This window comes from Mustela erminea, chromosome 3 (assembly GCF_009829155.1).
Source record: "Mustela erminea isolate mMusErm1 chromosome 3, mMusErm1.Pri, whole genome shotgun sequence".
NCBI lineage: Eukaryota > Metazoa > Chordata > Mammalia > Carnivora > Mustelidae > Mustela > Mustela erminea.
In genome coordinates this window covers 59,202,777-59,217,907 of record NC_045616.1, presented here as the reverse complement: position 1 = coordinate 59,217,907, position 15,131 = coordinate 59,202,777, and the positions used below count along the sequence as shown (strand labels likewise).

General features: G+C 43.3%; 1 protein-coding gene across 9 annotated transcripts; it reads right to left on the bottom strand.

Moving 5' to 3' along the window:
• Positions 1-935: 935 nt before the first annotated feature.
• On the bottom strand, positions 936-14,760 carry ANKRD34B (ankyrin repeat domain 34B). 9 transcript variants are annotated; one of them, XM_032335851.1, is made up of 7 exons: positions 14,410-14,760; positions 13,288-13,429; positions 11,415-11,501; positions 10,276-10,350; positions 8,315-8,403; positions 7,254-7,367; positions 936-3,452 (listed from the first exon to the last, which is right to left on the bottom strand). In XM_032335851.1, exon 7 carries the CDS (start codon positions 3,428-3,430, stop codon positions 1,886-1,888), a length of 1,545 nt encoding a protein of 514 aa, XP_032191742.1. In that variant the 5' UTR covers positions 3,431-3,452; positions 7,254-7,367; positions 8,315-8,403; positions 10,276-10,350; positions 11,415-11,501; positions 13,288-13,429; positions 14,410-14,760; the 3' UTR covers positions 936-1,885. The 9 variants fall into 9 exon arrangements, with proteins under 9 accessions (XP_032191742.1, XP_032191736.1, XP_032191738.1 ...); XM_032335845.1 differs by lacking the exon at positions 7,254-7,367 and having other exon boundaries at positions 14,410-14,758; XM_032335847.1 differs by lacking the exon at positions 7,254-7,367 and having other exon boundaries at positions 10,276-10,327; positions 14,410-14,758.
• Between the last annotated feature and the right edge of the window lie 371 nt (positions 14,761-15,131).

Below are 15,131 nucleotides of genomic sequence, written 5' to 3'. Positions count from 1 at the left end.
CTAAAATGTTTTCAGGATTGAGAGAAGACTAAAAGCTCTTCCAAATACAGCCAACAAAGGTTTAGTCTTATTAAATATTTTTTGCATATTGGGATTAGAATAGCAACAAACATTATTCTCAGTTTCCTATTAAAGTAACATGTGGCACAATTTCTCCTGAGATTATTTTGAAATATTTGTTAGTATTTGAGATAAATAAAAATGATAATCAAAATAACATTTAAAATTTTTATTGATAACATTTTGTTTCTGAACTAATCTATTTACATATTCTTCCAAACTGTATCCTTGCAACTTAAAGCCAAGCACTTTTCTCAATATTAAAACTTGCAAAAAGGGTTTAGCTACTTATAAACATCAGGTACAATTCTAAGTTCTGAATCAAAAAATATTTCTAATGTAATTTACAGTAATGTTCTTTAAAACATTAAATGGAAAACCTCCAATTATTTTATTCAAATGAAAACCACAAAAAAATAATTACCATGTACATTACAACTTGCTTATATCAAATTACCAAGAAAAGCATCATGCCAATTGTTAGGATCTCCTCTACTAATAGAAGGCAAAGAAATAAAGTTGTATACGTCAGTCATCAAATTAATTCACTCCTGTTTTGTATAATTTGATGTACTCTTTGTTGTAAAACTGCTAGATTGAAATAAGGATTCTTTATATAAACACCACATTTTGAAGTCGTTTAGATAATATAGTCATTTTGTAATATTTTATGATAGTAACATGGTATTCATTTATTTTGTTAGAAGTTATTCACAGGTCCTAAATACTAGATGATTGGAATGTCACACTAAGGAAATTATCCTTATTATATAAATGTCTAATAATTACATGTTAGAAATTAAAAGATATTGTTTAATCTTGACCGAATAGTGTATTTTGTAATTAAGTTTCTATTGGCTTTTCTAATTTTACCTAACCTAAGAGAATCTAATAATCAGTTTTTCTTTTTCTAAAATGAAGCAAGCACATAGTTTCTATTTGTGATAAACCCCCAGATTTTTGTTTTTTTGGTTGTCTGTAGAAAGACAAGAATAATTTGATATAAGTAAAGAGGAATGCTGTTAAACTTCTGCTTTTTCTTGTTATTGGGAACCTATGGATAGACTTAAAAAATAATAGCAGGAATTAAAGGATATGAAGAAAGAATTTATGGGATAACATTAAAGACAAAATAAAACCAAGCAAAAAACAACACACTAACACTTAGCATAGATTATTACTAGCTTATAAAACTCCGATCTGTTATTTGACATTGATAAAGCTGACAACATGAATATTAGCTGCCCAGTATACTATAATGGTTAGCCTTTTAAAATTTTAATTAGATTTCATACACTTGCAATCAACATTTTTAAGAATTAGTTCATTCTTTCCTTATACCTTATACCTTTCCTTATACCATACAGGCTTATTGATCATAGAACACTTTCATTTTTTTTTTTAATGCTTTTGGCATCTCGGAAAATTACAATCATTTATTGACTTGTAATGTTAAAAATGTTTATTGATTTGAATGCAGTGTTTCCTAATAAAATATTTGAAAAATCTGAAATCATCTCCAACATATTTGACCTTTTTTTTACTGATTTTTGTTTAAATTAGAAACTTGGGCCACATGAAGGTTGTTATATATTAGAAATTTTGAGAAATACAGCTTTAATTTTGTTTAAATTTCCTTAGTAGAAACTACATATTATTTGTATGTCCACAGTGCCTAGGACGATACACAGTATATTTTGATGAGCCTAACAATGATGGACTAACCAATTACAAGATTTAAAAGGATGAACATTTGAGAATTCTTCTGTGGTTCTATATTTCTCTGATGTAGACAACTGAACAAAATGTGCTTTCTAGGCATCTCTTAAAAATTTACTAATTGCTTAATTTGTTCTGTTTGCAATGATTGTCTCCTTAATAACATTTTTTTGCTTTTGAATTCTTTAGGGAACATAGGAACTGTTGGCATAAGCACTTTTTGACCACAAGAAAGGAGGCTGGAAATCTTATTATTGGCATTGATATCTGAAATGGGAGGGTGAGGATTCACATTTAAGGGTGGCAGAAATCCTGGTCTGGCTTGAGTAATATTGTGATCTAAAGAGAAAGCTCCTGACCCACGCCTTTCTAAAAGTGCATGATTTCTCCTGCTCAAGGGACCTGGTGAGATATTCTCCAGCAATTCTCTAGGCCCTGACAGCAAGGAAGGAGATGGCGAGAAGACCTTTTTCTTTCCTATAAGTGCTTTGCCATCTTCTAAAGTTGTAGGGGTAAGACCAGCGGAGAGCTGGGAATCAGAGCTGTAGTGATTTGCCCCTGAGTTTCTTTTTTGAACTATACTTCTTAAGGTGGAAGCAAAGATTGTCTGGTTAGAGTCTGGATCTGGGTCAGCAGGGATTTCAGTGCATTGCTGGCTTCCTTCTGAAAAAAATGCCTGATGATTTATTTCATCGTATGACATCTTTCTTGAGCTGGCCTGATCAAAGGCTCTTAATAAATGCGCTGTGTCTTTTACATCAATACTTTGGTGCCTAGTGATGAAGCGCTTGGAAAGTGCCACCCCATTGGTTTTGTAGGATAATTCTTCCTCTGGAGTAATATCCTGGAGCTCCTCCTGCAAAGAGGCCACCCTGTTTTGGTGCATTAGTAAGGGAGGACTCTTGATCCAGGTTGGAGGTTGGGGTAGCTTGGGCCCATTAGAGGCCACAGCAGGCTTCCTCACAGGGGAGCCTGGGTCCTGTGTATCATCACTACTTCCTGAGAGCTCCAGACCTTTAAGGCCAAAAAAGGTCGTTTCAGTTTCAGAAGAATGTGTAAGTGGCAATGAGGCTGTTTTTATGTCTATTTCTGAAGGAGTGGCACAGGAGGCTGGGGAATGACCCCCATCTATATCTACAGGGGGCATATTTAAGTACTGTTTGGTAGTGTGCCTACCAGAGGGGGATTTCGCTGTCGTTATGATAATGACCTCTTTCCCTTTTGCCTTGCAAGCGCTAAGTAGAACTTTCAGGGTTTCTCTATCCTCTGAATTTATAGCATAAACAAGGGCTGAATAACTAGAATGGTCTTGCAAGCTGAGATCAGCCCCATTGTTTAGAAGCAGGGAAACAACTTCAGGACCAGCTTTTTCTAAGCAAGCGTGCATCAAAGCAGTTTTCCCAGATTTGTCCTGTATGTTGGGGTCAGCATTGTTTTCTAATAGGTATTTAACCATTTTGGCTTTACTGACACTCTGGTGATCAACATGTTTAGTCTTACAAGCGATCATTAAAGGTGTTTCTCCACGGTCATTGCTCTCGTTAATGTAGGCACCACCTTCTAGCAAGAGTCTTGTGAGGCGAAGCCGGCTCTGATGGACTGCTTTGATGAGGGAATTTCCATCACTTGAAATTTCTACACCTTCATCCATCTTCAAAAGTCAGAATCAATACCTGGTTATCAAAGAATATGAAGAACAAAAGATCAGCCAGAATCCCAGTCTTCATTCATGTTATTATTCATAACTTCTGAAATATGTATATATAGAGTAACAGGACATAAATGAGATTGTTAATAATACAGAACACAATAGTGAATTGCAGAATTAAAGAAATTTTAGAATAGTAACAGCCTGTAGGGAATCACATACTAAAATTTACTTTCAAAATCCACATTGAATATTTATGATACCAGCCTAGTACTTCCCTAAATTCCACATTAATTAAACAGCAATCCATTTACTTTCCACTTGTGAAAAATATTATTAAAATAACACTAAAATGTAGATTTAAGGAAAAATTCCAAAATTCTGTGTAATTGCAACTGAATCAATGAAAATACAGATATTTATGGCAGATAAATCTAAATATTTCTTAGGGTCAAATTACTTACATGTGCTCTTAAGTTAGATAATGCAACTATTATCTAGATTTTCAATTTGAGGAGCTTTTTTTCTTTTTAAAGATTTTAAAATTTTATTTACTTATTTATTTTATTTGACAGACAGAGATCACAAGCAGGCAGAGAGGCAGGCAGAGAGAGAGGAGGAAGCAGGCTCCCCGCCAAGCAGAAAGCCCGATGCCAGACTCAATCCCAGGACCCTGAGATCATGACCTGAGCTGAAGGCAGAGGCTTAACCCACTGAGCCACCCAGGTGCCCCAAGGAAATTTTTTAAAAAAGATTTTATTTATTCATTTGAGAGAGAGAGAGAACACAAGCAGAGGAGAGAGGCAGAGGGAGAAGCAGACCCCACTGAACACCGATTGAGCCACCCAGGTGTCCCTCGAGAAACATTTTTTTGTTTTTTAAAGGATGAAAAATCATCTGAACTACAAGACATTAAAATATCTGACACAGTGTCTGGAACTCACACTGAGATGGGAATGGTGAACATGTGATTATGCATTTTGCTTGATTTCATTATTTAAATCATATACTAGATTATGGATGGGGTTGGTCACATACTGTTTGGTTAAATTTTGACAGAGTACCTTTTTTATTTTTTAATTTTATTTATTTGACATACAGAGAGAGATCACAAGTAGGCAGAGAGGCAGGCAGAGAGAGAGGGGGAAGCAGGATCCCTGCTGAGCAGAGAGTCCAATGTGGAGCTCGATCCCAGGACCCTGAGATCATGACCTGAGCTGAAGACAGAGGCTTAACCCACTGAGCCACCCAGGTGCCCCTTGACAGAGTACCTTTGCTCTGAAAAAGGAGTTTTCTAGGCTAAAAATATGAATAAGGACATGTAGTATTTATAAACATTTTTCTATCACTAAAACTAAAAATTATGTTTAATTTATTTAAATAATTTAGATTCAAACTCCTTCAACAGATAATTCCATTAGTTGATAAGAATTATGTCTTTGGGGGTGCCTGGCTGGCTCAGGTGGAAGAACATCATAAAACTTTTGATCTCGGGGACATAATTTCAAGCTCCATGTTGGGTGTAGAGATATTAAAAAAAATTATGTCTTTTATCTAGAGCTGAGGAAATGTTTGTCTCTGAATAATACTTAGAGCTGGGTAGAAAAATCAAATGGAGTTCATATAATATTTAAATCTATTTTATTAATGAGGTACGTTTTAGAAATTGAGAAGTAATATTTATTCCATGTATTTACTTTTAAATTAACAGTATGGGACATGAATTTTTTTTATCGGATAATGGAATAGATAATAAATATAGTGACCTCTTAATGGACAGAAAAAGAGATGAAGGGAACAGAAAGAAAAAGAAGAGGGGAAAAAAGACATGCATACAGAACTTAGAATCTAAGTGTTAAATAGCTGCAAGCTCCTGTTATGTCCTGGGCACTGGCTACAAGGCACAGGCCCTAGCCTGCAGAGCTTGCTCAGTCGTTTGGAAGAGATACTAAATAAGCAGCTGGTTATGAGTTAAAGTCATGAAAATATACAGGCTTGGGGCACCTGGGTGGCTCAATCATTAAGCATCTGCCTTCAGCTCAGGTCATGATCCCCGGTCCTGGGATGGAGCCCCACGTCGGGCTCCCTGCTCCATGGGAAGCCTGCTTCCCCCGCTCCTGCTCCCCTTACTTGTGTTCCCTCTCTTGCTGTGTCTGTCTCCCTGTCAAATAAATAAATAAAATATTTTTTAAAAAAAGACTGTACAGGCTTTGGTGGTTTGGAGACTGAGGGGCTTCACAGAGGGCAGCCATTTGAGCTGGGTCTTAAAGATTGCACGAGAGTTTGGTAAGCAGATAAAGTAGGAAGAGAGAAGTAGAGAATGTTCTTTGTGCAAAAACCTAAAGGCTCAAAATAGCAGTTATTTATCATAAATCAGGCTCTATTTATGCTGATATAACCAAACTTTAGAAAAATATTTTAGCAGATGGTTATAGTTAGGGTAAATATGGCAGAGCACACACATTTAATTTTGCCTCTTCCTAAACAATCCTCTGAAACTAAAGATTTAATTTTATTTTTTATTTAAAATTTTTTTAAGATTGTATTTTTATTTGTTTAAAGATTTTATTTATTTATTTGAGAGAGAACACAAGCAAGGAGGAGGGGCAGAGGGAGAGGGAGAAGCAGACCCCCCACTGAACAGGGACCTGGATGCAGGGTTCGATCCCAGGACTCTGGGATCATGACCTCAGCCGAAAGCAAATGCTTAACCAACGGAGCCAGCCAGGTGCCCCAAGGTTTTATTTTTAAGTAATCTCTTCACTCAACATGGGGTTCCAAGTCATAACCCTGAGATCAAGAGTTGCACATTCCACTGACTGAGCCAGCCAGGTGCCCCAAGAATTTTTTAAAAGACATAAATTCATAAGGATAGCAGGAAAAGGAGACAACGGCAATATTTTGAAAGCCAGAAAGCAGACGGGCCAGTATTAAGCAAATTAGCCAACCTGAGAAGGCTGTGCCTCAGTTCATTCATGATAAAGTTGAGAACTCAGCCCACATACACTCCAGAATCCTCGCAAGAGGCAGTAACGGCAGAAGTTCTAGAACTGGGCGGGTGGCGTTGGTGGTAGAGAGTATAGCTAAAATAATGAGTACTAGGGGCGCCTGGGTGGCTCAGGTGAGTTAAGCCTCTGCCTTCGGCTCAGGTCATGATCTCAGGGTCCTCGGATCAAGGCCTGCATCAGGCTCTCTGCTCAGCGGGGAGCCTGCTTCCCCCTCTTTCTCTGCCTGCCTCTCTGACTACTTGTGATCTCTCTCTGTCAAATAAATAAATAAAATATTTTTAAAAAATAATGAGGACTAGGTGAAAAGCTGTCAGGAGAAGCAGTTACATCCCTTGGTCCTCACCAGCCAAAGTGTGATCCTACCTTGGACCAGCAGCTTCACCACCATTACCTGAGGCTTCATCTCAGGTTGCATCTTGGATCTATTGAATCAGAGCCTACATTTTAATTAGATCCTTGGGTGATTTATACATGCATTGAAATTTGACTGCCTCAGGTGATTCTTCTACTCCAAGCCAGTAAGAGATAGGATATTAATCCTCCCACTTGAGTTGTTCTTTATTCTGGAGAGACCTTTATTCTTCAGAAATGATGAAATTGGAGGGTCTCTGGACGGGAAGGTACCTGACATATTTGAGGACTAGAAAACAGGGACTAAGTGACTGAAAGCTCACTGATCACTGAATGAAGAGACTCAGAGCCTTCTCCCCAATTCCACTCTAAGCTGGCAGCCTGTACCCTTATTATGCAGCAGAATATTGCTATACTCTTCTGTTGAGAATCTGACCCACTGAAAAGAAAATACGAAGAGTACTAACCACAGGGATTCCCTAACATGCCGCTCAGATCATCCACAGCAAGGTTTAAGGATTACAAGCCTCACCCATGTGCTCTAGTCTTCTCATCAGCTTTTTAATCCAAGCCCTTTAATCCTGAACAGATAATCAAAATAAAACACAAAACAAAATAGAAAAGCCTCTTCCATTAGAGACCAGAACACATAGAGAAAAAGCAACTTGGAGGAGACAGATACTAGGAAGATAAAAACTTCAAAAGCTCTTTATCTTTAGATATAAGCTGTTGTAACCATGAAACAAAAACAAAGTTCTAGGAAAAAGAGTATTGAGAGACTATTAAAAAGCATTCTCAAAAGGCAAAAACAGGCACACTTGGGTGGCTCAGTTGGTTGAGCAACTGCCTTGGGCTCAGGTCATGATCTCAGGGTCGTGGGATTGAGCCCCGCATCGGGCTCTCTGCTCTGTGGGGAGCCTGCTTCCCCCTTTCTCTCTACCTGCCTCTCTGCCTACTTGTGCTCTCTCCCTCTCTGTCAAATAAATAAATAAATAAAATCTTTGGGGGGGGAGGCAAAAACACCATACAAACTGCAAAACTAAATAGGTTTAGATGACAATATTGATAAAAATCTCTAACAGTTAAACAAAAAGAATAGAGGGGAAAAAAGGAAAATTAGAGGTCTACACTAGGAAATTCAACATTCAACTACTAGAAGTTCTGCCAGGACAAGCTTACTGAGCTTGATTCCAGGCCCCAGGGTTCATAACCTGAGCTAAAGGCAGACTGAGCTTCCCCAGGTGCCCCATTCCATAATTAAAACTTGAAAGAGTGATATGTTTATGACATCATTCAGTTCTGTGTTATCAATAGTATTTATGCCTACACTTTCAAGGAGTTTCAACTAGGGAGCTCCTGAAAGGCGGTATTCAAAAGAATATACTTACTCATTCTACTCTAGTATCACTCATGATGTTAAGCAAAGAAATATTCCATATATACATACATAAGTACAATGAAAGTGAATGCTACGTTTTTCATTCCCCTGTGCAATATTCTATGAAAGCTGTTCCAAAGCCAGGCATACCTGCAATTTGAGACCTTAGGAATATAGGATTGCTTGACAGCTTGGATCCCACCAGTGGTCTATTCTGACTGCAAAGCATCTGAAAAGAGCTAGCAAAAAACCCCTTCTTTTAGCATTTTTCATATACTAATGTATTTAATAAAGCAAAGAGATGTAGAGAAATTAGCTGGAACATAATGTCAAATATAGAAACCATTTGGTAACCACAGTTGGAGAAGAGGTACAGTATCAGTCACATAAAAACACCTTTGACCAAAAGTGGCATTTGAGAAACATATTCAAATAAGAACAAGTTTGCCAGATAGCAGATTTCTTCTTTAATTTTTTTAGATTTTATTTATGTATATGACAGGGAGAGAGAGAGAGGGAGCACAAAGAGGGGGAGCCGCAAAGAGAGAGGGAGAAGCATGCTCCCCGCCCTACATGGGGCTCAATCCCAGGACCCTGAGCTGAAGGCGGACACTTAACCAACTGAGCCACCCAGGCACCCCATAGATTTCAGTACTGTATTCTCATATAGTTTCTAGTGTCAGGGCCCGTCTTGTTTGTTTTTTAAAAAGTCTTTTTTTAAAAAAAATATTTATTTGACAGAGAGAGAGATCACAAGTAAGCAGAGAGGCAGGCAGAGAGAGAGGGGGAAGCAGGCTTCCGGCTGAGCAGAGAGCCCGATGCAGGCCTTGATCCGAGGACCCTGAGATCATGACCTGAGCCGAAGGCAGAGGCTTAACCACTGAGCCACCCAGGAGCCCCTGTTTAAAAAAAAAGTCATAAGAATCTTTTGGAAAGACTTTCAAATCTTTTCACTCAACTTCATGTAAATGTTTTCTGCACAACACTAAACCTGACAACTTTCTGTTGTGCTCTCTCCCTCTCTGTCAAATAAATAAATAAATAAAATCTTTGGCGGGGGGAGGCAAAAACACCATACAAACTTTGTCTCACCAAGGTTAGTGTCAGAAGGTTCTGGGAAAAGAAGAGGAACTGGCAATGTACTGCTGACTAGGCTGCTTGAGGGGTGCAGTGGCCCACTGTGGTCCTGCAGAAAAGGCGGGTGTTGTGGGTCCCAGGGCTCTCTGAAGAAGCTGGGCAATGGCACCAACTAGCTACTGGCAACTAGTGAATCTGTCTTGTGGATGTAGGCATACCCCCTTTAGAACTGTCTAGAATAGGGTGCCTGGGTGGCTCAGTGGATTAAGCCGCTGCCTTCGGCTCAGGTCATGATCTCAGGGTCCTGGGATCGAGTCCCGCATTGGGCTCTCTGCTCGGCAGGGAGCCTGCTTCTCTCTCTCTCTCTGCCTGCCTCTCTGTCTACTTGCGATCTCTCTCTGTCAAATAAATAAATAAAATCTTAAAAAAAAAAAAAAGCTATCTAGAATAAAAGCAGCAACAACAGAGCCTTACTCTTTGTTCATTTTAAAGGCTTCTAAAGCCCCTTGGGTTGCTCACTTTTTAAACTGTTCACATTTAATAGAACAATTCTAAAACTGTTTAAAGTTCATGGAGCAAAAAGCTGTCAGATACACATGAATTGTCCACATGAATACACGCTTGTGTTCCTAGTGTCTCATATTCAGTTCCTTATTGGGACAGTCCCCTTGTCTTTAAGCCTTTTCTCTCTTCCAATTCTTTTATCACGGTCATCCACTTGCACATCAAAAATGCTGAAACTGAAGCTCAATTTTTCTACTCTTCATAAAGCTAAGCCCTACCTGTGACGAAGATTACATCTCTAGCCTACAATTATCCTGGTTCAGGAATGTTCTTGCTTCCTGTCTCATTCTGTGAAACATCCTCACGGAGCACCCACTGCTGACACTGTATTAACATTCAGTCAGACCCTTTGTTATAATATAGCATATAAATAATCCCCACACTCAGCTACACCTTCCAAATAGATAACAGGTCAACTGGAGAAAGTTCTGGACTCAGACCCACATTTCCATCTTGACTCCCCTACTTACGAGCTGTACACCACCGTCAGATCTCTTAGCCTCTCAGTCTTGGGTCCCTCTTCTGTAACATGACAAGGATCAAACCTTTATTCAAGGCAGGGAGGGGGTGGTAGGAGGTGATGAAATCAGATGTCTAGAAAAAGACTTTCCTATTGTGCCTCACTACTCAGTGTATTCTTTTTAAAAATTCTATCTCAGAATTTAGCCTTCTTTTATTTTTATCATGTCATTTCACAGGCTACTTAAATAACATAAAATATTAAAAATTTCTTAAAGATCTGTAAATAATGTTTTGTAAACATAAATGGAATCTATTAAGTGAATATGGAAAAAAGATAACCTTAAATGTATTTTCCTTATAACTTCCAAATACAATAATTTTCACATATTATAAGATTAATTATTAAACAGCTGGACAAATTCCTTTTTATTTTAAAATTAGAATGTCTTTAACATCATTTATGATTCATCATGGCATATTTACTATACTCTTTTTGTGCCTCTCTCTACTTCCAAGACTTCACAGAAATTACAGTTTGGTTACTTAAAAATTAAAAATATACATATACTGTGAAGAACGAAAACTTGGGAAAAGATGTATCATCAGATAACAGATACCAGGCAAACTTTGGAAACAGAGTGGGGATGGTGGTGTGGTAAACTGCCTTAGCATAACAGAGGCATAACAGAGGCATAACAGAGGTGGCCCCATGACTAGGAGCCAGGTGACCCACAGGCCCTGGGAAGTTCAGTGCTGAGAGGCCCCACGTGATACAGAAAGTGGTAATGAGGTACAGGGCTGACAGTGAGGATGGTTTGACATCTCTGGACAAATCTACTGGACTCCCAGTTACTTTTCGCCACCCCAAGTAGATAACCACTCTTCTCGGCAAGAAAACAAGATTTATTTTTTGAGCACATCGATCAGAAAGGCTAAAAATAGGGGATAAAGTGAGAGTTTACAGGCTGAATTCCCAGACCTCTGCTCTGCTAGCAGGAGACTAGAAGGCCATGAAAAAAAGGAAGTAAAAAGGCACTGGGTCTTAAAATTATGAGCCCTATTAAAAATCTCTGTTGATAAATGAAGCAATTCAAATAACTACATTCGCCCCTCTAGACACCCACTCTAAATGGAAATAGAAAGTTACCTGAAAACGTTATTCAAAATTTCATACTTCACTTATGCCTTTTCTCTCCCTGGATGAGTTTTTTTGTCAACCAGCTGTCAGTTCCTGCTGAAGGAAATCAAAGCTATTCAGAGTTACATAAATACCAATAATTTGTTCCACACAACTCTCCCCTTCGGAGTCTAGTTTTTTAATTCCTTGTTGAGACATCCCTACAGTGTTTGTTTCGTTAATTACATTTCAGCGATTATGAGTAAAAGTGTCTGGAGTGGATCGCATGCACCGCAGTCCTGTGTATACAGGCCAAGGCTTGCCCTGCAAGGATGCTGGGGTTGAAAGGGCAGCAGCGCTCACCTGGTCCAGCCCTCCCCCACCCCACCCCAGTCCACGCAGCTGAGGAGGCCGAGGAAGGAAGGGTGGGAGAACTCCCAGTCATTCCTCTTACTCGCCTGCTCACCAGGACTTAATTAGATCTTCCTGTGTCCTTTCCTTCAGGTTTCTCTTCTGTTTCCTTGCTTCTTGGATACCAGCTTCCCACAGAATAGGGTTTTGCTCTGAGTACCTGATTTGAGTGGTATCAACAATGGTAGTGCCACACGGGCTGAGGTATTTTAGAAGCCTTTTTAGAGATGACAAGCTTGGCCTTCCCTGTGGCTCTTTCTCTCCAAGCCACCCCATTTTCCTTGCATGCAGAGAGAAATGTTATTTTCCTTTCACATCCTTACCCTACATCCGAATAGGATTGGTGTTCCCTCCCATAAAGGGCCATGGTGGGAGAGGGCAGCAAGCGGGGGGTGGGGGTGGGGGTGGACAGTAACAAATGGGTTTCAAGCTGGATATTCAGCGCCTCACTCTTGCCCGGGGTCGTCCTGTCTTTGTGCTGCCCACAAGGGGATGGAAGCTCAGAAAGAGCAGCAAGTTGCATGTATCAGAGATTGGGGCTCTGTTTATTCCCAAGTTACCAACCCTTGGGAATCTGATCCTCTGAGGTTCATCCTAAAATGGGTATAGTTATCAACAGAAGATGATTGTGAAAATTTTAGAAGATCCTGATATAATTGCCCTTTAGGAATTAAATAAACATCCATTTGTAAACATGCATCACTACATATGAATCCTGGGCTGATGGGGTCTGACAACTGGGAGGCCAAAGTGCCTACACCAATGGGCTTCTTATCTCTGCGGGCGTAATCACATGGAGAGCTTATTACAAATGAGGTTTCAGGCTCCAGTCCCACATAGTCAATAGGGGACACTTCCTAGGCAGACTTGGAGAAAATCTGTGACAAACTCTTCCTTCTTCATTCTAGTCTCACTTCCTATTTGCTGTCAAACCCGGCTTCAGGCTGGAACGAGGATGCAAAGGGCAGAGATGATTGCCACAGCCTAGAGAGGGATGAAGGAGCCCACAGGGCTAGAGAAGAGCACCACCTTGACTTAGGACGGGCCAGCCCCTGGAGGTTTGCAGTCCCACCCTTCCCAGACAGGTCTGAAAAAAAATCCAGAGGTACAGTGGGCAGCCCAAGGCCGGGATGTGGGGGCTAGTGGCACTTAGAATGAAGCAAGTCGGCCTGCCACAAGCAGAACATGTGTCTTCTTGCCATGCAAGCAAAGGGGCAAAGCCAGAACAAAAGACGCACCGGAGATTGTCCCAGGAAACGTAAAGACTTGCCAAGAAAAGTGTTCTTCTCCGGCACCAGCTTGTAAGAAATATTTCGAAACTGCCCAAGGGAAGGAGTGAGTAGCTAGTAAGGTTTGCTCGGTTTGCTCAGACAAAGCCAAAAAGGGCTGGTGTCTCTTAGTTACTTGTACGTCCCCTAGGCCTCTGGGCTAGGTCCCCACCTCTCTCAGCAGACACCCCTCCCAGCACACACGCAGACACGCAAACCTATACCTCCAAGTCTCCGGGAGCCAAGGTGATCGGATTTCCAAGCTGTTGAGGATTCTGGTAGCGTCTCCACAGTCCCCGCCGGCTCCGGGAACCAAGGTTGTTTCCTCAGTTTGTCCTGAGAGCGAGAGCGAGCGAGTCCGTGGTGCTGTCGGAGAAGGGCAAAGGAAGGTGACTGGGGCGACAGCGCCGGGGCACCGATGGGGGCGGGGTGTGCGTTCTGTCGCCTCGTCTCTGAGACAAGACAGGCAGCCGGCGAGCTGAGGCGATCGCCATCCACGTGAAGGGGTTCTGCCCAGAGCCGCAGCCGAGCGGTGCCCGCACCGCCAGGCCGGAGAACTCGGCCCTCCCTTGGGAAATGGCGCGTCCGAGGGGAGCAGCCATTGCCCCCATCCCTGGGCAGGGGCACCTCTGGACCTCAGACCTCCCGTAAGGGGGTTCGGGGTCCTCGTGCCAAGGCGGTGCGCGCCCGAGAGACGCCGGGACCGGGCTGCCCGCCCCCGTGTGACTCCCATTTGTCGAGCCAGTGATTGCAAACGGCTCGGCAGCCCCCCGCCCGCCTCCCGCGCCCAGCCAGTACCTCCCGCCTCCCAGCGGCCGGAGGCACCTGCGGAGACGCGCGCAAGTCGGGCCCCCAGACCCGCGCGCTCCTGCGGCCTCGCGCGCGCCGTTCCCGCTGCGGCGCTAACCCGCGCCCGCGAGCCCTTGCCCGGATGCTCCCTGACATCCCGCAGCCGCGGGGCTGCCCCTATCCACTCTCCCGCGCTGCAAGGCCGAGTAGGAGGCGAAACCCGTATCCCCGGCGGGGTGCAAGCCCGAGCCGCTGCAAAGCCCGAGCCAAAAGCAGGCAGGGATTGCGGGAGAGGGGAGAACAGACTCGGGTGGAGTCTGGACAGGCGCCTGCCCACCAGCAGCCTTCGGTTGACGCCTGGTCTCCGTCCCCGCTCAAGGCACTGCAGTGTCAGGGTGCGCGGGAGGTGCGGGCTCCCAGGGCCTGAGCGTACCCGCCGGGGCGCACGGAGGCCGCGGGGCCCCAGGCAGCGCCCTCCATCTCCTCCTCCCGGCAGCCAACACGCCGAACCAAAGTTTCTCCAAGTGCAGCCCGCAGAGACGCCGTCGCACACGAACCTGGGACGCGCTGTCAAGTCGGCGTCGGCGCCTCCCACCCACGGGTAGCCTCAGACCTTCCGCGCCAGTCTCCCGGCTGCTGTCCGGGCTGGCTTGTCTTCGGGGTCTCCTCGGCGGTTGGACTCACGGATCCCGGTAGGTGCTGCCCTGTCCACGCCCCTGCGCGGCTGAGAGAGCGGGGCGGCGGGCCCGGAGCCGCGAAGCGTCGGAGCGGGGGCCGGGAGGCGCGCACCTCGCCAGACGCCCGGGCTGTGCGGCGTTTCCGCTGGGAGTGACGCGCTGGTTCCCAGCTGCGCGGCAGGTGGGGGCGGCGGGGCCAAAGTCTGTTGGGACCCTGGGGCTAAAGTCTGTCTCTGAAGCTCCTCCCTTTGTCCCCAAAAGTAGCCCCACCACACGCACACATTCACCTCACCACAGCCGCGGCGCTTTGGCGGGGCCGGCTTTGCCCAGGGCAGTGGCGGCAGGGTCTTCTCCACCGCAGGGAGACCGCCACCCCTACATCCCGGCTTCTGGTTTCCCCTATCCACACCTGCGTCTCTCCCTCCAGGTCATATTCGACCAGGCTGGCCCTGTATGTGACTCCCATGGCTCCTTCTTCCCACTTCTCGTCCTTCTACCCGCTTTAGATAGAACCTGAGTCTCGCTTCAGGTTGGGCTGTTGGAGGGAGCAATCGTTCTTGTTTATATGAGTTTATAACTTTATTACACTGTTATTAAAACAT

Excerpts from the sequence above, each read along its gene's own strand:
- ANKRD34B (XM_032335851.1), bottom strand. The coding sequence starts at position 3,430 with ATGGATGAAGGTGTAGAAATTTCAAGTGATGGAAATTCCCTCATCAAA.